The sequence below is a fragment of the Xiphophorus hellerii genome, chromosome 20 (assembly GCF_003331165.1).
Source record: "Xiphophorus hellerii strain 12219 chromosome 20, Xiphophorus_hellerii-4.1, whole genome shotgun sequence".
NCBI classification, from domain to species: domain Eukaryota; kingdom Metazoa; phylum Chordata; class Actinopteri; order Cyprinodontiformes; family Poeciliidae; genus Xiphophorus; species Xiphophorus hellerii.
The window spans coordinates 15,340,735-15,367,452 of NC_045691.1; the positions used below are offsets into that span (position 1 = coordinate 15,340,735).

Genomic DNA, 26,718 nt, shown 5'->3' on the forward strand with positions numbered 1-26,718 from the left:
ACCTTTACTCATGTCAGGTGTCACATTGGACCATTACAGAAGTAGGTAGTAACTAGTATAAAACCTGTGGGTAAAAAACTAAGTACAGTTTATGATGAAACAGCTTGTAGACTGATCTATCCCAGCAATGACATGAAGAAGTTATTTTCCTTCATAGTGGTGAATGTTTGGACCACTCTTTATTATGTTGTGTCAGTTGAGTGTGGGCTTTACAGGCAGTTATTCCTGCAAAGCTTTCTTAATGTCCTGCAGCAGAATTGAGTTGAAGTCTGGACTTCAAGTTGAACTCCTTTATTCTTTTGTTTTTCAGTCATAATGTTATTATTGCTTTAGATTTCGGTATCTTTGTCCCAAGACATCCATATTTCAGCCAAGCTCAGATGGTCTTACATGTGAGTTTTGAATATTGTACCAAGGAGTTCATGGTCAGTTGAATGACTGCAAGATGGTTCAGTGGCTGCGAAACCCAAAACATCACTCTTCCACCACCTTGGTTGACTACCTAAGTCATGCTGCCATGTTTCTTTTATAGACAAAAGGTTTTCTACTTGCAATATTTCCAAACAAAGCATACCTGTTTGCTGCTGTTTTAATTCCAGATTCATGAACGTGATGAAGATGTCAAAAAATGAATACATTTTGGCCCCAAAACAGACTCAGTCAATGATTACAAAAGTACTCCTCACCACACTCTTCTTTACAGCTAGACTTGGCTTTTTTAGGTGTTCCTAATTGATGTCTATTTACAACAGTAATATTATTTTTAATCTCTTTCTCTATAGATATGTGCTCCACTTTGCCGCTATGCGGTTGGCTGTATTCTGAGTGAGGGAGAAAACAAAGTTGATGAGGAACTACTGAAACAATGCAAGTCATCAGGGTTTAGTGTTTTCTCCTTCCCCCAAGTGACCCACGTGATTTCTACCTCATTCCGTCACACAGCGCTTTTTTCTACGTACTTCAGAGTGAGAAGAGTCTACCCACAGCTTGAGCGCTACATCAAGGTACGCAGTTTAGATGTCTACAATAATTTTCATCATTTTATGAGGGTTTGTATGAAAGGCAATGTTGTTCAAATGAAAAAAACACATTTAATTTGTCTGTTTAATTTCCCCAGAAATAAGATAAATAGTATTATGAGCCATTGTTTGAATTTACTGAAAAATATATTAAAACATGAAACAACATTTCAGAGAATGCAATTTCTTTTTTTTTTGCTAACAACAAAAACCACAACTATAGTTCAGGAAACATATTTTACAAAACAAGCATTTTATCTCCTAAATGTAGCAATGACCTTTAGGTACTTGGAGTTACACTCCAAGTGTAACTCCAAGTGTAGTAACTCTTGAGTCTAGTAAAGGTAGGATGATATCAGAGGGACTGAAATATTGCACTAATAAGTTCATGGTTTTATAAGGAATGATGTATATAGGAAAATTCTGCAATGTTACATGAACATTGATGGGTGTTCCACCATAACAACAGTCTGCAGCATACAACTAAACTGGTCTGGAGTGGATATTGCAGGCCAATGTTATACTTCCAGCATGTATTTATCTGTGTATTGCTCCAAATAGTGAAATTACAAGAAATGTAATAAACTGGATATACATATAGGAAATATGTTTTGATTAGAACTTGACATTTGCCTATTGTAAACAGACAAAAAATTAAATGTAACAAAATATGAAAAATTTTAGTTGGCTTTATTTGTAAGGTTGGTAAACAAAGAAGGAATTTGACTTCTGTTTCACTTTGTTCTCAATGAAGACATTTTAAATAAATATAAATGTAACAAAAGGGCAAGAAGATGATGATTTTTTTTGTAAATTTGTGTACATACACTGTTTTTTCACATAATTGTAAACTTTAACAATTCAAAATCGTTTTTACCTCATTCCGTCACACAGCGGTTTTTTCTATGTACTTCAGAGAAAAACCAGTTTGTAAACTTTAACTGTACAAGACAGTACAAAAGAACAAGAAGGAGGAAGTAATCTGCTTGGTTTAGTTAAAAACAGCCAGTTAACAGAAGGTTTTAAAAAGTGCATTTTTCCAAGTATTGTTTTCTTGTATCAGTCTTTGAAAGGTGGATTTTAAATGCCATAATAAGTTCCTTTTGTAAATGTTAAAATAGAGAAACTTCATGTTCTGTCTTCTTTATGATTATTTATAAAAGAAAAGGAACGATTTGCTAGAATGAATCACTAAAACCCTGAGCAATCCTTGCTTCTACCAATGCAAGCAAATAATCAATATTGAACCTCATGACCCCCTCATGCATGAGTAAGTCCTTCAGAGTTTTATTTTTTATTTTTTTCTGTTGAGAGTTTTGGCACATGAAAACTTTTCATTACTCATTCTTTTCTGCAACATCCTGTGGAGGTTTGGAGGCTTATGTTAGGAAGACATTTATAGCAGATAAAGAGATGGAGATGTGGTATGAACAAATGAGGGAAAGGAGAAAAACAACAGTAGGTGTGTTTTATGAATGATGTGTCTAAGTGCTGCCAAAGGGATGTTAAGAAAGTGAGTCACTGTGATGAGCAGAGGACTCGGTGAATATGGTGAAACAGTGAAGTGTGCTATAACAGGTGGCATCGCCGTAGGCAGTCTCAGGCGCTGTACGGCTGCTGAGGGGAGGAAAATGTTTGCGTGACCCGTTTGTGGCTGGTTCTGCCATCTGCTTGGAAGCTGTTTAGACCTGGCTTTTCTCCAGTGGCACTTAGCCTGTATGAAAGGTCAGTTTATTGTTAGCCCAATATAATCTGAAGCTCTATTACATTTCACTTTTTTTTCCCTTTAAGTATTTAAACACTCGCTTATTTCACTGTTTTTACTTTATTTAAAGTTTTCTACTCTTGTTAAGAGAGTAAAAAATAGATTAAAATCAAGAGTAGGATCTGGTATGAAAAATTAAGCGATATTGCCCAGCTCTAATATACATGTATATTAATATACTTAGCGAGGCTGCTGAGGTCGTGACGATGTCTGTCTGATATCCACCAAATGAACACAAACTTTCAAAATTGTTGTTTAAAAACATTTTCAATAGCTTTAATTTATTAAGAGATTATGCTCAGATGTTCATGCATGCTATGATTTCCTCATATATTTCCTATTGCATAATAGTTTGGGCTCAAACATTGCTATCTAAACACTAGATGTATTTCATCTCTGCATAATTCAACTCTGAAAATCATGAATAAAAAGCCCATTTATTTGCCATCACTGTTTAATTTGAAAAAGATTAATTTTACTTAACATTGAGAATTCCACGCATCTGTGTATATATCAATTCTATAGAAATCTAAATTCTCTCTAAAGCAAATCATTTGCATTCTGTTTTGAAATTATATCAAACTGCACTATTTCTATTCAATTAAATTTGTATTTAAATGTCTTTTTTTCATTCTCTTTGTGTTCTATTTGTTCTCAAAAATTGGATTTCACAAGCTGACAGCAGTCTGAACAATTTGCAACAAGAATTTTGCTTAACTCAGCTGTGATGGCATTATCAATTTCCCAGGCAAACTGAACAGTGTATGTTCAAACAAGGGACACTTCAGATTTGTTTTATGTTCTCTATACTGATTGTAACCATTCCACAGAATATGATCTAAACTTTTAAGGATTTCTAAATTCATTGGATTTGGAAGACACTGAAATTACATCAACTCTATTGGTTTGAAAAATCAACATCATATATTTTAGAATTTAAGGGATTACTTGTAAAAAAAAATTATTTAAAGATATTTAAATTTGATCTGGGTAAAAGCTTTGAATAAATTCAGTTATTGAAATGATTTAATGCTTTAGATGACAAGATTTAGAGGAAATATTAAAGCTATGGATTACTAAAAGAAACTGATCAATTAGAAAAGTTCTCTGTAGATTTTTTTTTCTACTGTGAATAAATATTCTGTTGATAGCTCAACATATCCCAAATGAGGAGACCTTTTCAATAAGCTCATTAGCATTTAGCCTGCCTATCTTGTCATGGCGAAATGATTTCTGTCTGTTACACTTTGAATGGCTGCCCCGTGGCCAGGCCTGATATTTGCCTTGTCAGGCCATCGATTGGCCCCAATGTTTTTTCTTCTGTGCCTTGGCTCTTTAGTCTTGGGTGAGACCACAGAAGCATTGGCATCTTGAGATTTTATTTTTTAGCATAGTGGCCAGGCCTGCAGATGGAGATGGATAGTAAAGAGGGAGGATAATATTGCTGACATTCACAGAGATCTAAAGTTTGTGAAAGGCAGATGATGGGACATTTGTTTGCTTGGGGCCACTCATGTTTCTGGCCAGCACAGAGGTCTTGTGCTGAATGTGGAGCAAGGTTTTCTTTGCTCAGTAGAATTGTTTTTAGAAACTGCCCTTGATTAAACTCTGCATGAAGTCTTCTGTTGCCTAAGAGAGGGATTCAAGGGTTTGTCTTTGGACTCTCTATGCTTGCTGTCAGATTTTGTCGTCTTGTTATTTAAATGCATGAGATGGATGCGAAGAAGAGCAGAGATGCAGGTCCACAGGGTTTGTTAAACATGCCGACTTTTAGCTAACTGTGACGTCCGTTCAGAAAGGTCAGAAAAGGTTGTTGAGTTTACATACTTGAAAATGTCACGAAGGCAGCTTCCTGCTGGAAAATGTAGAAGGGTAGCTAAATTGTGAAGAATGGTTGCTTACTAGATGGAAAAGTTACACATTTACATGTTTGAGGTCTTGTTAAGATTTTTAAAATCCCTTCTCTATTTAATATCATGAGTTTCACTCTGAACTCTTGCACTGCCATCCCTGTCTTCCTAACAGAAAGCTGCTTATATTCTTTCTATTTTCTTTTATTCTCCCATTTCTGCTGCATTGCAGTACTGAGCTAACTAAAATGTAGACAAGGGTTCTGAAAGTTCATCCTATACATCAGAAAATGTGAAATGAATTTGACCAATAACCATCAGGTTGTTTGAGAACTTTTATAGAACAGTGAAGGTTTAATTCCCTGGCAGAGAATTGATACTTAAATAGACAATGATGTCTGCAAAAATAAAACTATCCTGACACAGTAGGACACTTTGATGTCAATATACATGCACTATTCATAGCTAAAGGACATAAAAGTCGAGGCACTTTAAAGGGTCAAACATGACAGAGCTTGATGTTCTGCAAAATCTTCTTTCTTGACATTTAGACATATGCAATATGTATTATTTTTAAAACACTCAGAAAGCTGTCAAAATGAAAAACAACCTTATAGTCTCTTACCTGTTTCTCCTACTTTCTTGCTTTTAGCAGTTTGTTCAGCTCTTCTTTTTCTTTATCAGTGCCCTACAAACACCCCACACATTTTGTTCTTACTGTCTATAACAGCCCCGAACTAAAATCTAATTGAAAACATTTGAAACATTATTTTTCTCAAAAAAAAAAAAAAAGAAAATCATTGTTTGAACACTACCATAAATTTGGGTGTTTTAACCACCTTTCTTTCCTCTTTCTGATGTGGTCTTTACATTTAGCCGACATCAATTTCTTCCTTATTTCTCTTTCTCTCTTTCTCAGTCCTCCCTTTTTGCAGGCACAGTGTCTTTGGTTATTTTAACTTGCTTGTTTTTGGACTGGCAGGAAATTGGAGTCCTTAGAGAAAACCCGTTCAAGCACAGGGACTACATTCACACTGAAAGCAGAAAAGCGCTGCTCGGAATTTGAACCAGAGACTTTTTTTCTTTTGAAGCAACTGCACTGAGGGCTTCACTGTGCAGACTGCTTAAGTAATAAAAATATATGGAATATTTTTTGCTTATGTTTATACTTGTATTCAAGCTGAAATCAAAAGTATAAAAATCATTGCTTAACTAATGTTTGTATAAATGTTTAACTGCCTTGTTAATTTAATGTATATGACCTTTAAGTGCTGGTGGTGAAATGGGAATATGAACTGGGGAGAACTGCAAAACAGTGGCAGTGCCATAAAGACAACAATTTGACACAATTTCTGTAAATCAGACTCCCTTCCTGTGTATGGATTTATTTTTAACCAATTATTCACATTAACTTCAATTCAGTGGGCATCTTTTGATCAAGTGTGTTGCATCACGACCCTGCAAGCCAACTCTTCCCTCAGGAGCTTCTGCAGAGTTTGCCTGTTAAATGTTCAAACATGACTTTCATCCAACAGCAGCTGGGAATCTACTGTTGATGTTAAATGTCACATCTACATATGATTGATCTGATTTAAACTTTATTCACTGTTGCTCTGTCGCTATGAATTAAGATCAGGCAGCAGGGTGTGACTGCAGTTTTGGAGGGTTGGTTATTTTTAGATTTGTGACAAACAGTTTTGTGCCTGTGGCCGACCTATCAGTTTATTAAGGAGCGGCAAATGGAGCAATACTAAAAGGACATATGCTGTTGGGTTTTGATGCTATGAGTCTGTAATTGTGTGTTGTAAAAAGTTTGACCTGCTTGGAATGTGGAACGCTTGATGTATCCACGCTTAACAGCAAGGTTCCACTGATCACGCGTGATCGTTGTTCCATGCTCACCATTTGCTGAACATGGCTTCGATGACGAAGCTGTCATAACCATGATCAAGCGGACAACCTTAGAAATGAGAAAAACTGAGTTTTTAGCACATATGTGGAGTCTTTGGAGCTTATGGCATTGTGAAGAGGATAATATCACAATCTGTTTTTTGTTTTTTTTAAAGTAGGGATGCTCAATTAGATGAAAAATTGTTAAAATAAGATGATTATAGCTCCATTAAAAGTTTACCGGTTATTGGCAGGAATATCACATAAATTCTGGGCCTATAAGGAAGTCTTTCTTATTTCCGTTGGGAGCTGAGCTGATCAGCTCCCAGGAAAAGAAATGGCCTTCCTGAACTGGCTGCTATGCAAAGGCCAGCCAATATCCATCTGTGAATACTGAACTTTGAATGGGATAGGGTGAACTTTACTTCAGTTGATTTTACAAGCAAAAGTTGGTCGCACAATTTTGAATTTATTGGTTTTTTTCTCTTATTCATACATAGTCATGTCTTACATGTACCATTCTACTGGTAAACAGTAGCCCACATTAAGGTTTTTTGTTTTCATCACAGTACAAACATTTTCCATTAGATTCAGGTTAGAGGAATTTCCAAAAGTAACTTTGATGTTGATTTGTCACACCCAACAAACAATGTTTGAGTTCAAAATATCTACCTCTTGACTGGAGGTGAAATAGAAGAATGGCAAGATTTTCCTCTTTCCTCATTATTTAATTAAAGTTGTGCAATCCACAAGCATCGCTTTCAGCAACATTCAGCATTATTCTACCAGCACAGTGACTGACAGCTGGCACGATGTTCTTCAATTTACAAGCCTTATCTCCTCTCATCAAACATACATCCAAATCCAAACAGTTCATTCTTTGTCTCCTCTGACCAGAAAGCTTTTACCAGTATCTCCACTATTTGACTTTTAGTATCTTACAAATTTCAGCTGAGATTGAAGGTTCCCATTTAGGATCAGGGGTTTCTTTCTGATGGACACCCTCTTTTTACCTTTTCTTCCCTCCCTATTTCCCATCCATGTACTGTTCAATAAAAGCAACTAAAACCTAAAAAAGTGTTGGAAAAAAAGCATAAAGTTGATGTTGACCTTGCTGAAGGCCGTTTACTGAAACCTTAGTTTCACTAAATGGAAAAATTCTCTATAAATATAAATTGTGAAATAAACTCTCATTAAAGAAATCACTCCACTTTGAGTTATAAAAACGTTTCAAATCAGTCACCAAAAGTCATTAATATTAATATAATAACATTAATATAACATTCATGCTGACGATGACTGAATGTGAATATTTGATATAAATTACTGTATTTGGCATCTAGTGCTGAAACGTCTGGTGTTTTTGGATGATTCACCAAATCAAAATCCAAACATCTTTCACAGATTGTAAAATTTAATGCTCTGTTGGGGCAACATTCTTTTTAAATGAAAATACTAAACACCATCTGTGATTACGGCTCTGCGGTAGAAGTAACAGACATAAAACACACACACACACACACAAACACAGCGCTATTCTTTGTCGGTGTCTTTTATGTGGATAGATATGCAAATGAACTAAATTTACTTAGTGTCCTCTTGAGGGATTTTCTAAAAAGTAATTCAAGAAGCAATTTTAAACCGTTCAAGTATGAGTCTGACAACAGGTTGAGGCCATCGAACCAAGGTGTAGGGTTTTATTAGTGAATGAAATAAAGAAAATGAAAAAGATTTTTTTAAAAAAGGGGGGCTTAAGACTTAACAGCTCTGTTCTGTTCAGTGACTTCAGACAGTCCTTGGTCATTTGTCAAGGTTGAATAAATTTTTGCAAAGACTGTCACTGCTTGACTGACACCTGGATTGTTCCTCCTGGCAGCAACTACAGCCTCTTATCCTGCTCCAGACTCTTTCAACCATTATTTTCCTTCACTGTTATGAAATGAAACGAAGACTGTAATTGGGTTGTAGAGATACCGTGTTCCATAATTCTGTTCTTTATGAGGAGCTATCAGACTCTGAACAGGCTATTGTATTGTTGGAGAATCACTATTGTTATACTGCTGCTCTGACATTTAAAATGAGCACAGAACAAAGCAAAAATGATGGGCTAATAGCACTAATATCAGGGATGTAGAGTGAAGCATAAATTTGAAAAGTAAATAAAGACAAAGTGAGCAGTGAAAGGAAGCAGGGACATGTGCCTCTGATGGAACAGTGTCTCGCTAAGCTAACAGTTCACTCTTAATAAAACGCAACTCTAATGAAACTGTCAAATGTCACTAATTACTCATTCTGTCTTACAGTTGAATGCATGCACTTTCATTGCAGTGCGTCTTGTGCTGCACTTTAAGTATTTAAACTGAAAAAATAAAGCTGTGTAGGAAGTTTTAGAGTTTTAGACACGTCAAAGTTAAAGGATTTTAGCAATTCAGTTCAGATAGTGCTATATTGTTTACTGTGAATTAATCTCAAACAGTGTTCAAGTGTTTATTTCTGTAATAGTTGATTACAGCTAAAGGCGTTGTTAGGATCGTTCAGCATTGTGGATTTAGCTCAGGTCAGAAAGAGTTCAATTTTTAAATGATAGCGGCTTTATGAGTAGTAATATGTTGTACTAATTATGCTAGGCCTTGTTTTTAAAAAAAAATTGATTCATTTTTAAGAATAAATGTGTACAATCTTTGCAGCTGAAATGAAGGACTGAGAAAAACCTACAATTTAGGACTGAAGAAAAAAGCATTTTCCTGACGCAGATAATAAAAATATTTTTCATAAATAAAAAAAAGTTATCCAAAAAGGGGTCTTATAGGATCATGGCTAAACAGTCCAGTATTTTCTCTCACTAGCCCAGGTAAGACACTTCTGACATCTCTGGTCTAGGAGTGTGACAGTTGCAGTTTCTATTAATATGTTTGGATGCAGCACCTTGTGAACAGCTCTGAAACAATGTCACTATGTGGCTTACCCTTGTGGTGAAGGGTGGCAGTGACGGTTGTCAAGGACAGTTGTCAAGTCAGCAGTCTTCGCATTGTGTAGGTTATGCTGACATTTATGTGTTAAAAAACTTTTTTTTCTGTATTAGTCTTATGTAGGATTCAAAGACATTGGTGCAACTGCTGGTGTTTTTTTCCACCATCATCTTTATTGTTTAAGTATTCTACGATTGCTTTCTAGGATTCTAGGACTCATTTTTGTCATGTTTCTAGTTATTTAAAAAGTTGTATAAGGTTAGCGATTGTAAAGCATTCTTTATTTTGTGTGTGTCGAATGTCTGCTGATCATAGATTTTATACTATTTGTCTTTGATCATTGCACACTAACACAATGGACTTCATGTCTAAGATTTACTGCTGTGTGAAGGACCTCAGCCCCTCCCGTGGAGCAATTAAAGATGAATGCTAGCATAAAGTCATGCAGAAAAACAGTGCTTTTTACACTGATTCATTATTGCAGATGTTGTATCAGCACAATGCGCTCACACCGCTTGTTAAAATATGCCTGTTCAGAGTTGATATCAGCTCCTGGTGCTGGTTCTTTGAACGATGCCCTGGAAGGAAAGCTGTAATTTGCACAAGATGCATTCAATTCTTTCTTTGTTTTCCTGTGAAACATTTCCACACATTTTGATATCTTTGTCAATGTTCTCCTAATTTTTTCCTCTCCCCATTTTGTTTTTGATGTACTACCGAATCTGAGTTTTTAGTAAAGCATTCCAGTTTTGCAAAATTCTGAAAAGATTTTATACATTTTTTGTATATTTTTATACAAAAATATATAATTTTATACATTATATATTTCTTTATATATTAAAGAAAAATTGTGTAAGACCTCAAGCTTTTACAGAGGCTCTGTGTGATGAATTGCCTGTGACATAACCTGGGGCAACATTGACAGTGTAAGGATTTGAAACTAAAATAATCCTGGGATGTACAGTTACAGCAAGTTCTACAACTCTTTAGTCTTACTTTTTTTGCATTATCTGTACTTTTTGTTGTTGTTTTTGCTTCCCTGCATTAATTATAGGATTTGAGGATATGTTAACATTCTTAAACTATTATGAGTTACTATTATGAGCTGTAGAAAACTGCTCACTTTCCTATAAAATCCAAAGATGATGGCGTAAGACACAAGTTTAAAAGTTTCAGGCATTTTTGGTCTTCCTCCAGCAAATTGAATGCTAATCTGGCTGCTGTCATCCAAAAATGATTACAGCTTTAAATTGGAGCATGTTCAAGGAAAACTGGAAAAAAGGCATGGTTGGAGTCTTAGTGTGCCAAATGAAATGTTTGTTGTTTAGCAAACAAGAAGATGTTGTAGGTTTGCCAGAATCAGCTCTGTATGCATGTCTGCCAGCTTTACAAAGACTGCAGAAGGGAAGGTGTTACCGTGGAGGAAATTGCAGAAGGGCTGCAGCTACTTCAGTGGTGAGGGAAACATCCAACATGATGTTGCATCAGTTATTTAAAAGTCATGCCACAAATTCAAGGTTTTGTCTAACATGCAACATAATGGACTGAGTGCCTTAGAGTACCTGAGTACCTTAGATTACCTAATAAAAAGTAATTTAAAATATTTTGGAGTTCTTTCTGCAGTTGAGTTTACAAAATTCATCGATGTCCACACTGGACAAAAAACAAGTACAGTTAAGCCTCTTTCCATAACTTTTCCTTGTTTTCTTAACTTTTTGTTATTTACTTTGTGGTTTGCTAGAATCAGCTTAGACTTTGCAAACCCTTCCCAGACTGAACAAGCTCCTTAATCAATGAGCTCATTATCTAAAAGCAGCTCTTTCTATTCACTCACCTTAAAGCTGCAAGCCAGCTTTTAGCCTGCCTTGCACACTGTAGTATTTGTGAAGTCTTTGCAATTTCACAAAATAGGCAACAAAGCAAGATCAGTCATCATACCTCTCAGAGGGATGGATGCCTTACAGCTCTTGATCAGCAAGGGCTTTCAGGTGCAGTGACTTGACAGAAGTCACTTTCCAGGGACAAGCTTATAATGATGTCTACCGGGACAGTAAAGTATTTTATAAAAACCATAGAGCTGAGACTGTGGTTGTCCTTTTCATAACTTGATGTAAGTTAGCAACCTACTACACGAGGTTGCACATTGCACCGACTGAGTGACAGTTTTCTGGCTGAGGAAAACTGTCAGAAACATAATAAATATACTGAAACTTAATAAATATAGAACTGACTACATTGTATAGAGTACATGTAGAGTTAAAGACAAATGGTAATTTCACAAATCCAAATCCTACAACAATAAATAGACAAGATTTGAAATAGATTTGAAATCAATTACATATTACCAGATCTTTGCCCCTTGCTCCTTTTCTCCGCTTGAGTCTTGCAGTACTGGACTCATAGCTGCTCTAAATTTGTAACCTGTAAAGTCACTTGTTACAGTCCTCTCATATTATTATTTTTCATTTTAATCAAATAAAAGGACGCTGTCAGCCATACAGAAAAACACCTTAAAAAAATTTAATGACAACGGAGAACCGCGAAAATTTTAAATTAACCCCATATCTTATTGTTGAAATGCCTGTAAATACTTTTATTAAAACCATCCCCCAGAATCTCACAATAATCTGTTGGTGATATTGGATCCTGTTCTCATGTGTCTGTGTAAACCGGTCAGTTTCATTTTCCAATTCCTGCTTTTCTTTGTTCAGAAAAATTGCTGTATCTTTGTGTTTGGAGGAGCAGCCCATAGTTGTGTTATCTATAAAGACATTTTCAATTCCCTGGAGCAACTGAAGGTGTCTGGTAATATCATCCACAAAGCAACTTTTAACAGCATTTGCCTGCCTTCTTAACTTTAAGCTTTAGAAGCAAGTTATTGTATATTTGCTCAAGTAAAGTTGCTGCATTTCTTTCTATGCTGTAAGCATTTCTTAAGATAAATCTGATGTATGTCTTCATCTTCACTGATCCATGTCAGCCAGTTATCTGAACTCAAAACATACCTCTGGAGATATGATCAAAATGACCCTAAAATGACAGCTGCTCTCAAAATTGAGACAAATATATTCCCTTTATGGAGTCGCAGTATATGCCCTGCAAACTCAAGAAATATGAACACTGTTCATATTCTCTAATCCCCTTTGCCTCAAATAGGACACACACTCAGGGATATGAACAGTGAGCCTTTGAAACATTTCTCTTACCAGTAAGGGTTGCTGATATTTCTCCACAAAAACATAATGTCGTCCCATATCAACACTGCATGTGAGTATAACTTTATTCTGCCATATTTTGGCTCAATTCAAGCTGCTGTTATTGGATTTTTGTGCCAGTCACAGAATGCCCAAAACAAATACCAAGTTTGACCATAAATCAATAACTGTACTTAGTATCAGGCCACATTGGGCCAAATGTTGATGTTCAATTTTGCCATAATATCATCTGATCTAAAATATAATATTTCAGAAACTTGCGTAGAGTGAGGGGTAAAGTTGTAAATCGATCATCTACTGGTGTTGTGTTGGATCCAGTGGCAGGAAGGCTGGCAGATAAATCTAGAAAGCAGCAAATGAATAGTGAGAGTAAACTGAGAAAGTCTGGTGAAAGACAACTTTTAATAGATTTCCCATGTCAAATTTACAGAGAGGGACAGTGGAGTGTTTTCCAGCTACTGGTATTGATGGATCCCACTACTTAACCTCTGTGGAAAAGTATACTCTTGGTTGCACAATAGGAAACTCTAACTGTCAAACCTGTGTACACTTACATTCAGCTGTGAGAGATTGGATGGAAAAAAGGTGAAAGGTGAAGAAATGGAATAATATGTTCAGAATTGTGTACAAAAAATGCTTGGATACGGGAGGAGAAAAGTCTCTTTTGTCCTGCTGATGGAAAAATAGACCGCATCGTTAGCCTTGCAAAGTCACTGAGGCAGTTGACATGTGCTTTCCTATACTGTAATCTTAAATCATTCTTTCTCCATTTAAAAGACATTTTAATGTGGGTCTTCATGAACAGCTCTAATCTTTAATTAGGGCACTGTTGCCTGGAAACATAGCTTGTCTGATTTTAAGTCTTATTCGCTGTTAGTTTTAGTTGTTTCTTTGTATTGTTGATTTTAAAGATTGATTTCTAAAAGCTTAGTCATGGACTGGTTCTGCACATTAGTATTTGACTAGGGAGCCTATCGAAAGGACAACTGTGTCATTTTTTTATGTTTTGTCACTGCTCAAGTAATTTTAGATGAATGACAATATGAAGGTCTTACTTTAAACTTCACTGTTCATTGCTAAACTAGAATCTTCAGCATGGGAATAATGGAAATATTGGGTTATTTTGACAATGTGTTACTCCAGCGATCCAATCATAAGACAACAAGTTGTAAAATAGATGGATAATTTTTGAGAATTGTTTTGGTCCAACAGATAGATTCAACTTTTATTGGACTTCATGCTGGTCAAACACATCGATAATTCACATAAGTTATATTTGGAGCACTCTTTTACAATTCTAGAAATATCTGGGCTGCACAGTGGCGCAGTTGGTAGCACTGTTGCCTTGCAGCAAGAAGGTCCTGGGTTCGATTCCCGGTCTTTCTGCATGGAGTTTGCATGTTCTCCCTGTGCATGCGTGGGTTCTCTCCGGGTACTCCGGCTTCCTCCAACAGTCCAAAAACATGACTGTCAGGTTAATTGGTCTCTAAATTCTCCTTAGGTGTGAGTGCGTGTGCATGGTTGTTTGTCCTGTCTGTCTTTGTGTTGCCCTGCGACAGACTGGCGACCTGTCCAGGGTGAACCCCGGAACGTAACTGGACTTAGGCACCAGCAACCCTCCCGACCCCATTAGGGACAAAGGGTGAACAGAAAATGGATGGATGGATAGAAATATCTGTAGATTTTTTAATGGTAATTGTTAACTATACATTTTGACTTCAGCTTATTTATTCAACAATAAAATAATGAAGTATGGGATTCTTGGTACTGTTTACATGAGATTAGATTTAAATAATTTTAGAAGCTGTTGGAGACCAGATAATTAAGATTTTAAGTTTGCTTCAGACTTTTCTTTTTGGATCTGCCTGTTGTCTTTTATTGTCAAAAGATAGAAATTGACTATCAGTTATCAGTTTATTTACTTCTTATACATATGGTTCATAGTGACTAATAACAGGCATAGTTTTGTTTGGAATCTAAATAACTAATATCAGTTTTCATCATTGCAGCATCTGATTAGCTCTGTACACACTTATGTCACATGTAATTTATTATATAACATTTATTTGACTTAAAATTTTATTCAAAAAATTATTAGGGAAGTTTGGAACAATCTTTTGTGTTCATACCAGTTTGAATAACTTTTGGTTACATCACCTGCTTATTAATAACCATGCACTGTGCTCAGTCTGTGTGATTTATTTTTTAAATGGTCTGTCACCCTTTCATAAGACTTCAAATTTAAAGAAATGTGTTGCTATGTCATTTCCAGTGGCTGGACATGTAATGAGGCTAAAATGCAATCATGTTTTCAAGCCGGAGAAATTAAGCAGCTGATATTTTCTTTGTCCAAATAGTCATTCCTGTGCTGCCAGGGAACAAAAAAAAAAAACACCTTTAATTGACCCTGCTGCCACAGACTGCCATAAGCGCTCTCCTGAGCTTTGAGGTTATCGTACTGCTTTGAACTTGTAGGAAAAATATCAAACAAAGAATAACTTGAACACCATTCACAATCCTCTATGCAATAATGAGCGCTAATATGAACTGCTTGTCTTTTTCTTCCATGTATTCTATTCATAGGACACAGAGAACTTGAGGTCATTGTATAGTTACAACTATAGAGGGTCTGTCTTTTGTTTTTTTCCCTGTCAGTGAAGGAAAAGCTCCGGGGTGCACTCATGGATACACAACTTAAGCAAAAATGTTCTCAACAATAACAATGTAAAGTCCGCTTCAAAGTCCACTGTACTTTTACATATGCCTAATTGTGGTCCTTTACAGATTGATAATTGTGTTTATTTAATTTCGCAACAAGTAAATGTAGTAAGTGTAATTACAACACTTATGCAGTGCTGTAATGTATAACTATGTGAATGTAAACTTAGAAAACTTCTGTTCTTTAGATTCCATTTTCATGTCTGCAACCACTCATTTTAGTTTCCTATTTTATTATAACAATGCATTTGAAAAAAAGAGAATAAAATAAGGGGAACTTTGCTTCTGTTTTGATCTGCCACAAAACCATAATCATAAACGCCACCACAATATCTGCAGATTCTTAGATTAGAAATCCAGTTTACCATCATATCAAGTGAGGGAAAGCAATGTAAAAATACTTGTAAAAAAAAATACTTGTAGATGTGAAAAAATACTTGTAAAAATACTGCAAACTTAACCCCCAATTATTTATATTAAGCAACTTAAATGCTTATAACATTCATCTATGGTGTGAATTCTTATCAAAAGTGGCACCAGATATCAGCATCTGCCTCGTTTAGCGTACGAAAGCCTGATATTCAAATTCTCAGTTATTACTCAATATGTAAATGCATAACACTAATAAGTTTTATTTGCACCTAAGTATTTACAAGTATTTTTGTAAATACTATATATATATATATATATATATATATATATATATATTCTCGTTAGTTTTAAAAATAGATGTGGGTATCTGGGTAAAGCTGAGTCATTCAGCTTTACTGAAAATGCCTTTCCAGCCTCATTTACATGTTGCTCTGTGTTCAAACCATTAGCTTAATATTCATGATAGAAGTTAGACTTATGAATCATAATTATTTTTTCACGTTAATTCTATTGTAGTTTCTATGCTGATATATATTTAATCTGTTTTGCTTAATTGCTTTTTGGCTGTGGAGGCTAGAAAACAGCCGCTGAATGAGAAAATGACATCAAATTTACAATATTTGGTTTTCTAGCTGTGCAGGTTTTGGGGTAAAGCGCAGTACGGGAAGGACAGCTGGACGTTTTCTTGATGTATTTGTTTATACTTGGAAGTTGGAAGTCCACATTGCAAGAAACATCTGGATTGCTTTTTGAAATTTTAATTTTGACTTGGGAAATAATTTTAGCACCATAGTTGAACTCAGTATATAATATGAGTTCAACTCATATTAAATCTATAAACCAATGGGTCACTGGTCATCTATAAACCAATGACCTGTTTATTGGCACTTCTGATGGTTTGTGTGTCATTAAATCAGTACAGCCTCCGTTAGTAAACATGTAGCTACAGTGTTCGAATTTACAAATGTGAGAAGTATCTTGGTATTGACTTGAGTTGCTATTTAATCAGGTCGGCTAATGTTTCTAGCTTACATTTGCGACCTGAAGAAGGCTGGGTGGGATTCATTCACCAATATTGTTAGCTACATTTCCCTACAGAAAGCCATGTACTTTCTGTTTTCTGCTAATTGTCATTTAATTTTCTGATCAGTAATTGTCTCAAATTTTGCACACACATCTATATACACCCAGAAACAGCTGCATATTTATATGTCTTGGTTTATTTATATGTCTGGGTTTTTGTCTCAGGCCGATGAAGGAAGTCAACATGAATATCCAAATGTTTCCAAGGGAAAAGTCACCAATAATTCATGTTGTTGAAATTTCTGAAACTGACAACATTGTTCTTGCTGACAGCAGTGAGAGAGATTGCCTCTGCTGCCATAATTGGGTTGAGACAGATGGTAAGTCAGTTGATTGGACAGAAGTTGTCTCTCTTCTGTCTAAAAGCCTGTCTTGCCTTGGTCTGTCGAATCTACAAACCTGGTTCTCAGATGTTTGCTACCTTCCTCCATATTTAAGCATTACTGGCTGTCATTTCTCTCACCTTTCTTGAATCTGGGACAACAGCTGGAGGCACTGAGACTGTACTCGCAGGAACTGTCAAGAAAGAGTTATCAAAATGTTCAACTTTGGGTGATAAATGACAAGGTTTTAGATTTTTCTAAAACAGTTCAAATACTAATAATTTAATTAAATAATCAGTCATACAGAGGTAATTTTTGGTAGCTACAATGTGTTGTCTTTTTAGTGTATCAGCACATTAAGCCAGGAAAGTTGATAGTAACAGGGAATAGCTGCCTGAATTCAAAAGAAATATTCATTTTTTGAATAACTGTGCATACAAAAAATGACGCTGTGAATAAAATGCTAACAATCCTAGAAAAATGAATGTGAGACTTCCATCATCTGTGGGAGAAGAGGTGAGGAGCAGTCAAAAAAAAATTGAAAATGTGGATTCATTACACACAGAGTGATACATTTCAAATGTCTATTTTAGATTTGTATTGTTTTTTATGATTATGACAGTCATTGAGCCCATTTGCAAGGATGTAAACCACTAAAGGTAATTACTAAAGAAGCTGGCTGATCACAGATTGCTGTATTGATGGAAGCTTAAATGGAAGGAAGAAACTGTGATAGAAAAAGCTTCACTATTTTCATTGACGACCATAGTCTTGAGAGGATTGTGAAGCAAAATCCATTCAAGCAGACTGAGCTTCAAGAGTGACCACACACCTGTATCCTTAACATGAGCTCCAGCTATCCCATTCCTTGTGTTAAGAAACTCCTGAGCTAGAGACATCATTAAGTGTTTTATCTGTATTCGGGAGAAAATGGATTTACAGCTGTTCAGTAATCCTGAAATCAGACTGAACAAAATTTTGCTTTTGACTTTTAAAAAGCCAGATTCCCAGAGTCTTGATGAAGATTAAGGCCCTGAATCCACCTTTCTTAAGGTCCAGTGTGAAGTTTCCACAGTCAGTGAGGATCATGTCATCTGCTGGTGTTGGTTCATTGTGTTTTCTCAACTCCAAAGTATAAGCAACTAACATGATTAGGTCTCTTCCTGCCAGAAAATCCTGCCTTTTTTCCAGCAGGATTTTGTACTTCCCCACTCTACCAAATGTACAAATACCATCTATAATGATTAGTAAGCTATGGTCAATAAGCTATCTAGGTCGAATGACTCAATGCCTCATAGTGTACAATACATTGACATGCTATTATCAGTTGTCTGAAATTTCTCTATTTAATATCCCCTTTTCATTGGGGATGCATCCACATCTCACTTAATTTGAGATTTGTCTAGCTACTTAAAAGTATACTTGCTTTCAGTGAAACAACACTTCAGGTCTGTTTCAGTAAAGCGGCACACAGCCTCAGGCAGAACCCGAACTCTGGCTGTAGAGCGCTGTGAACCTGGAAGGGAGGGACTTACCTACCTGTTAATGAGACCAAGGATGGTAGGTTTGCAGAAACATTTTCCCTTGGGGTGAATGAGGGTCACAGCAAGTTCCTTCAAAGTTGTGGAGTTGCAGGAAAAGAGCCCAGCAGATTGTCAGACCTCAGCATTAAGAGATGCAGTGTTGTGTTTGTTGTGGAACTCTGAACCAGCTTTTTATCTTTGTGAGGGGTGAGGGTGTTGGAGGAGGCGACCTTGGCTAACACCTGTTCAGTCTGGAGAAACAGATGGGACTGAATTGAGGGGATGTGTTACTATATTGATGCAGTGTTTACTGATTAGGAGCCATGTCCAATTTAAGTGATTGTCACTGTGTCACATGTTAACATATATTAATCTTTATAAACCAGTCGGTCTCATAAATGATCAAAAGTCGATCTAGAATGATGAATCCACTGCCTTTCTGTTGCCCCATTTCTGTTATGTACTAAACTAAGAATCAGAAGGTTTCTGTATGTTTCTCAGGATTTAGAATGTATTTAAAATCAACAGGAAAAATGAACAATTAAGCTAAATAATTCAATCAGAATCAACAAGACCTGCAATACATGGAATCAATAATCTAATTAATTAATGATCAATGAATTACTCACTAAAGATTGATTAAAAGAAAAGATTAATAGTCAGGAATCAGCATCACTCTGAAACCGGGTTGAGAATACGAAGAGGAACACACTTTAAGACAGCTAAGAAGTGAAGCTAAGCACACATTCACATCTGCAGTCACTACAGCTCCTCATCATGCTTCTTCAGATCACCTGGTAGACAATCTTCTGGAATTTTGCTTTTGGTCTGGAGAGGGTGGTGCCAGTGATGAGTTCAGGAACATTAAGGGAAATTTAGCTTCCAGTGGATTAGATGCAGACCAGCTATGGTTAATATGGAGATTGAGCCACAAGTAGTATCAGCATTGCCGTTTTAGACTTTGCACATGGAAAAGGCACAATAACCAGAATATATTTGGTTATCGCAAGGAAACAATGACAGAAACAGATGGAGCGGGGGAAACCCATCGGTTCAAGGACACAGTCTTACCACCATCGCCTTGAACAGAATCTATGCTTTTGTTTGGGTGCAGATAATTTTGTCAACATTTCATTGAACTTGTATAAGAACAATTAATAAGTTACTACATTCACCATCAAATGTCCAAAACATAAACATAAAACTTATAATAGCAATAATACCTAACACCTAAATTAAGAAATTATCCACCTGATTAAATGGAGAAATTTGATTTGGGAAGATGGTCAGGATTACTTTGTTTAATTTAAAAAATAAGGGTTAGCTATAATAAGGATGTATTTTATTGCCTTTCATTGCATTTGCATAACTTTTTATGTGGATCCTATTCCACATATTAATTGGATCATAATTCAATTGATATTATTTCTGATTTTATTTTAGATCTTGTGTGTGTTTGAGATTTCATAATTAACTAAATGTGATTTTAGGTTTATTTTTAAACATATTCATTTGCTAATTACCAAAGCAAATTAATCTATTTTAGAATTATGTGTTTGTAACTACCTCTGGTATTTCCTAATTGCACATGTGATTCAATTTCCTCAAGTCTCTAGACTGAAAAGTTATTCGTAATTTTTTAATTATTGTTCTCCTGTATCATTGTTGATTGTACTTTGTACTGCATTTGAACAATAAACATGAGAAATGTTCATAAAGTCAGATGTCAAAGAAATGGTGCATCATTTACAATACAATTATATTTTTTTAAGTTAACTTGGTCAGCCTACTTGAGGTGTTTCTTCGATATTAGTAACCACATTTTGTGCTTCCATTTCTCCTCCAGGAACGAAGGCTTTGCGCTCACCCTTTCCTCGAGCTCTACAGAGATGGTGAGATCCAGTTCATCGTCCCTCTGGCTCGGCAGGGGGATTTTTATGTGCCGGAGGTACGACAGGCAGAGAGGAAGCTGTCAGAACAAGAGGAATTTCACAGTGATACCGACATCTCAGGTACACTATCCTTTTTATGTTGTGGTGCACTGGCACAAACAGATGTTTGCATTTTTGTTGAATTTCTTTATAAGTGTCAAAAATGTCACATGGCTTGAAGGTTTTTTACGTGAGTGGAGATTTGGTATTGCAGGAATAATTGCATATTTCACTTTTTTATTTTGTCTAATGACAACCACAATCTTTGTGTTTTTTATTAGGATTTGTATATTAGGCTAACACAAAGTAGCTTATAATTGTGAAGGAAAAGAAAAAATAAATACATGGTTTACATTTATTTTCCTCTTCCATTCAGAGTGCCTTCACTCTGAATCCCCTAAGAAATCTAGGGCAGCCAACTGCCTTAAAAATCACCTAATTTGTGAACAGTCATGTCTTTATTGAAAAGAGGCAAGAAGAAAGTCTACTGTTGAAAGAAAGTCATAGGTAGTTCCATTTGCAGTTTGCCACAAATCCTGTAGGGGGCAGAATAAAGTCCCCTTGTCAAATAAGATTAAAACTGAGCTTTTCTGTTGTTGTGCAAATTTCTTTTATCAAAGAATGAGAGTCTGTTCCAATAACTAGAGAAAGATTAAACTAATCTTGTTCAAAGATCCACCTCACTGAACACAGTCAGTAGAAGAGCCCCGAACAACACAGATCGCATGATTATATAGTCACAGCAAAAAAGAACACACCCCAAGTACTGAACTTATCTCCATTTCCAGGTGTACAACAGTGCCACACGTTTATCCACTGTCATTGCAACTGCCCCTCACCTCATTGGAGGGAACGATTTTTAGTTAAGACTTTTCGTTGGAAACCCACACCCTACATTGTATGGCAGGAATTGAGAGCTGACAAGGCTTCCAACAGAAACTTCTAGTTCTTCTGTATCAGTCACTCATAGTTGCAGGCTCTCTCACACATACACAGCGACAAACATTAAGGAAAAACATTCACATACACAAAACGCTATCAATCCTCATTTAGATAAAATTAAAATGAAATAGTTAACATTAAATTTTCTATTACACTGTTTATATGCTGACTGCTGCATGCGAAAGAAAACTAAAAATGCATAATCTGGAACACACTGTCCCAGCTGTAAAATAAAGTGGTGGCAGTATCATGCTGCCACTTCTCAAAGTCCACACCTAAATGCATTTGAAAATTTATGACCGTTCTTTGTATAATCTGACTAAGTTTAAGTTATTTTGTTTAAAATAATCGACAAATTTTCAGTTAATGGGTGTGCAAAGCTGTTAGAGACATTTACCATAAAATAACTGCAGCTGAAAGTGGCTTTTCAAAGTGTTGATTAGCTTTAATACAAACCCATGGTGCACAAATCAGATTTTAGTTTTGTAAAACTAATTAAGACCTATCTTTCTTTTTCCTTCTTCTTTGGAATCATGCACAATTTTGTGTTGGTATATCACATGAAATCCCCATAAAAATGTTAGTTTGTTGCTTTAACATGACAAAATATGAAAAAATCCAAGTTTCATAATTCAAGGTATAAATACTTCTACAAAGAACCAGTATTATGTCTCATCTCTTACTGACCATAAAGTCCTTATTCACACATAATACATGAATAGGAAAGGAAAGTTACACATCAAATGTTTGTGGTGTTTTTCCAAAACACCCTTCTCCTCAATTGTTCAATTAAGAATCGCTTCAGGTCAGCAACTGACCACAACAACAGTATTTAAGAGCACTGTGAGATTTAACCTGATCTTACTGAATCCTGATGCATCACAGCACAAGGTGACCACCTTAAGGCACAGCTGCTATAGTCTGTTTATATCTCTTCCTACTCATGAAGGAAATATCTTGCTTTTAAGCATCTATATGCTTCGATATGATTTCATGCTCAACAGGGAAAATTAAGCAAAACAGCCAAAACTGTAAATGCAAATGAGTTGACCTTAAAAAGCTCCATAAAAATGAAGAGAAGAGATATTTTGTAAGAAAGTATGTCTTGGTATGCCATCTGTCCAGTCAGGCTCGTTGATGTTTTGGCTTGAATATAAGGGAATTGGACCTTGTATCGAATGCTGTTTTGTTTATGGGCAGCTCTGTAGAAGTAAACTGTTACTGACACCTTCTTAGGTGTTAATGAAAAGCCCGAACACAACAGTCTTTGCTGGCGCTGTGCTGCCACTCACCAAGAGGGTGACTGCAGCTTTAAGGACACCACCTGGGACCCTTGCTTTCAGAAAGAATACAGAGCACACAGACATAAATTTGAGATATAAAAGGTATTAAAGAAGTGGATGGAGTTGATGATGCTTACAATAGATTTGTTGAAGCGCATAATTAATGTTCCTTAGATGCCACTAAGCTCTGTTCGATTTAAGTCAACATCACATTAGATAGACAGCAGGTGATTAGCAACAACACTTGCTAATAATAATAACTTGCGCTATAATTATTGTTTTTTGGAAGGAAGAGAAATACAAAATGCTGAATTGTCTCCAGATGTTGCCAGTATTTTGCTCAGATTTGTTTGTTTTTAGCAGCCGAACAATAAGACCTTCTTGAATAGTTGATATTTTAAACTGTAACTCAATAAAAATGTCAGACTTTTTAATCACTTCCAAACCTTGTAACATCTTAGCTGAAGCCCACTTGTCAATAAGATATTCAAATTTTCATTCGGATGTAAATTCTATATTGAATAATTTTGGCACCTTTTTCGCAACTTTATCAAACTCAATAAAATGCTTTTCTTTACTTGCATGATGACATCTCAGTTTTGTTAAAACTTAAAAATAACAATAAAAATCATACAAAGAAAATATTACTGAATTTTAAAACATACCTTGTAATATTCTCTTTCTTTTTCTAACTACCCAAATTTACATCAATTTCTGTTTGAATTTCACTCAGTCTGAACAGAAAGCCAGACCCTAAAAGTTCCCCTGTGAATCTTCTCCATTTTTCGCCAAAGCAAACAAGAGCGCTGCTGACAAATCCTGCTTCCTCGTGTGTCATGGCCACAGTGCAGAGTGGAAGTGACATTCAGGTCCATGCCTCTGAATGATAATGTGACAGATAGTTGTGCCCCTGTCACACTGGGATCTTTTCAGCCAGACTGAGCCAGCGGAGCATTCAGGCCACTGGAAGCTTCTTCGGTCTATTGACACCCCGCTCCACACGCACTTGCACTTGACCACCCGCCACTGCCGCAATCCCCCAAACACTCGATAGCAATCCTGTCTCGGTGACCTTATCAACTCCCAGCCTCTGCGCACACATGGCTCCTCATACTGCCTGGCAGCATTCTAACAATTATCCTGTCAGTTCCTCGGCATACTTCACTCAGCTGTAAAAGTGGTTTTGCGTTTTATATCAGTGGTAGTTCTTTATAAACATGCTGCATTTGCGGCATTGGCTTGCTGTTTTAAGACTTTTGGGAACAGTTTCACGTTAAGCATCAGGTAATATTAAAGGAATAACTCACAGCTCAAGTCCAGCAGAATATGTATCTAATTCTCAGTAGAACTCGGTTGTGTTTTCTTGTTTATGAACTTATTTTGTTTCAGCACATCTCAACTTCACTTCTGTCGAGCATCTTTAAAGCAATTATAAATTTCAAAGTGCATAGTAACTTAATACAATTTATAGAAAAGAGCAGCAAACAAATATCAATAAAAGCTTCAATAAAAGCAAAGAAGTAAATGTAATCAAGTGGACATTCTCCAACCAATTTATTGCATACAACTTTTTTTCAGTAATTTGCCTTTTGCCTTCACATCTACTTTAATTTTGAATGCCATACATTTTACATACATTTTACAAGGTGTTGGGAAGAGCCCCCAGTGATATTGCCCTATACCCAGATGATAGCGTCACACAGATGCTGTAGATTCCTGCACATTCCATATTTAAAACTCTTGTTCCTCCAAATCCCAAATGATACCAGTTGGATCTGCTGTACCCTTTTGTGATGTTCAAGAAGCCTGGTTGAGACAATTTGAGCTTTATGACATGGTGCAGGATCCTCCTTGGAAACTCTGCCAGAAGACAGGCGCACTCTGGTCATAAAGTGATGTATGAGGTTAGCATCAATACACAGGTATGCTGCAGTGCTTAAGCAATGCTCACCCAAAGTATGCCAAAAAAAACATCCTCCGCACCATTACATCACCAGCCTGAACTGCTGATGCAAGGCAGGATGGATTCATGCTTTCATGTTGCTTACCTCAAATTCTGACTCAAGCATCTGAATGCTGTTGCTAAGATTGCGACTCACCAAACCAGCCATCATTTTTCCAGCTTGTTATAGTTGAATTTTGGTGAGCCTGTCACTCTTGTAGCCTTAGTTTTCAGTTCTCCCTTGATATGAGTTGAACTGATTGTAGTAATCTGCTGCCGTAGCAGATTACTACACTTTTTTTCTCCTAAATTGATTATTCTTTCTGTTTTGCTAAGTGATTAAGGAAGTAATCATATTTCTTTCAAAAAGTGAAAACTGAAAAATAATGAATTTGGGTAGGAAAAAAGCAAACTGAAAAAAGAACCAGAGGGATTTTATAGTTATTGAATGAGATAACACACAAGATGCCCCATTAAAATGTTTAAATAGGACCATTATCTGTTTACTGGCACCTTATATATTCTTAGATTTGTTTTGGATTGGACATGTGGTTTTAAAACTGGATCTGGTTTAGGAGTAAAACTGAAATTAACATTTATTTTTACTTTTCAAATAAGTGTATTGAAAATAAAGAAACTGTTCCTGAAATAATCTTTTTTAATGGTTAGTTCATTTTATTTCAGTTGAACAAATTTATGTTTTTTACATCTTAATTGACTTGCTCAAAAATAACTAATAATTATACTGCTGAATCAGAAGCCAGTCTCAGGATCATGTTGCTTTACACTTTATAGAGGATGCGTTATGATAAAACGCCATGGGTAAATTTTCTTTGTGCTCAGATGTTCTGAAAAATAACTAAAATTTAAATCTGGAAAAGTATGGACATTTTAGATGGGAAAATGTAGGAACCTCTTTAAGTCTCAGATTTAATCTAACCTTGTGTTATTCATTAGGCTTCAACCTATTTCCAATGACTGTGGGTTTATTCCTGTTCACCCAGACAACTTGTGAAATGTTGGATCCTGACTGGGTTCGAGGGATCTCTTGCTGTTAGATGATTAAACGGAGCTCACATAACCAAATTTTCTTACAGTAGGGGATTATTAGGTTGTACAAAATTAAATGCAGAAGAAGTGAAATGATCAGAACCCCTTAAGTTCCTCACAAGTTTTGGATTGATAAATTGCCATAACTATTAAAAACAACTACAGTCAGAGATTAACCTTTTTTCAGCTTTAATGGGGAAATAAGATTATATTAGGAATACGATTATGAAAATAGTATGAATAAGATATTAAAAAAATACTCATGTTTGAATCTGATTCTGCATTAGATTTTTAGATGACTATTCTTATATCTCCTCTTTTGCTCTCCACACAGATTTTTCACTGACTTTTCTTCAGTGTCAGTGTAGAAATCCTCATTTTTTCAGACCTGACTGCCCTTCCCTGTTGCCAACTTAGCAACATTTGTGTTGTACTTTTTCATAAGCATCTACCATCAAATCCTGCGGCTATTTGAGTAAACTTTAGATACTTTCTGCTAAAGAAACTTGATAGACCTGTCTCTCCATTCTTACTCTTTTTTTTTTTTTGACACTTCAGCTTCTGTCCTGTACCTTCAGCTGACCAAACAACAGCAAGGAGCTGCATATGTGAATCATATATCTCACTGATGCAACCATACAACCAAAATCAAAGCAGAGTCATTGTTTATCACGCTTACTTTACTTTACAAGCTGCTTTGAAAGATCTGTGGCCATTGGTGCTCAGCTACTACATAACCTGTTTATAGTATACATGCAGTTCTATTTAAGCTAAAGCAACATTGTAGAGAACCCGGTAATGTAAGAAATATATGCTAAAAGTTGCAGAGAAAGGTATTTAGTA

The 26,718-nt window shown here is 35.9% G+C and overlaps 1 protein-coding gene across 1 annotated transcript in view; it reads left to right on the top strand.

The window, feature by feature from the left end:
• The window catches only part of tex264b (testis expressed 264, ER-phagy receptor b), a 37,333-nt gene that overhangs the window by 7,721 nt on the left and 2,894 nt on the right, over positions 1-26,718 (top strand). Inside the window, 2 exon segments of the mRNA XM_032550660.1 lie at positions 783-1,004; positions 20,574-20,739. Of these exon segments, the coding sequence (XP_032406551.1) occupies positions 783-1,004; positions 20,574-20,739 (388 nt within the window).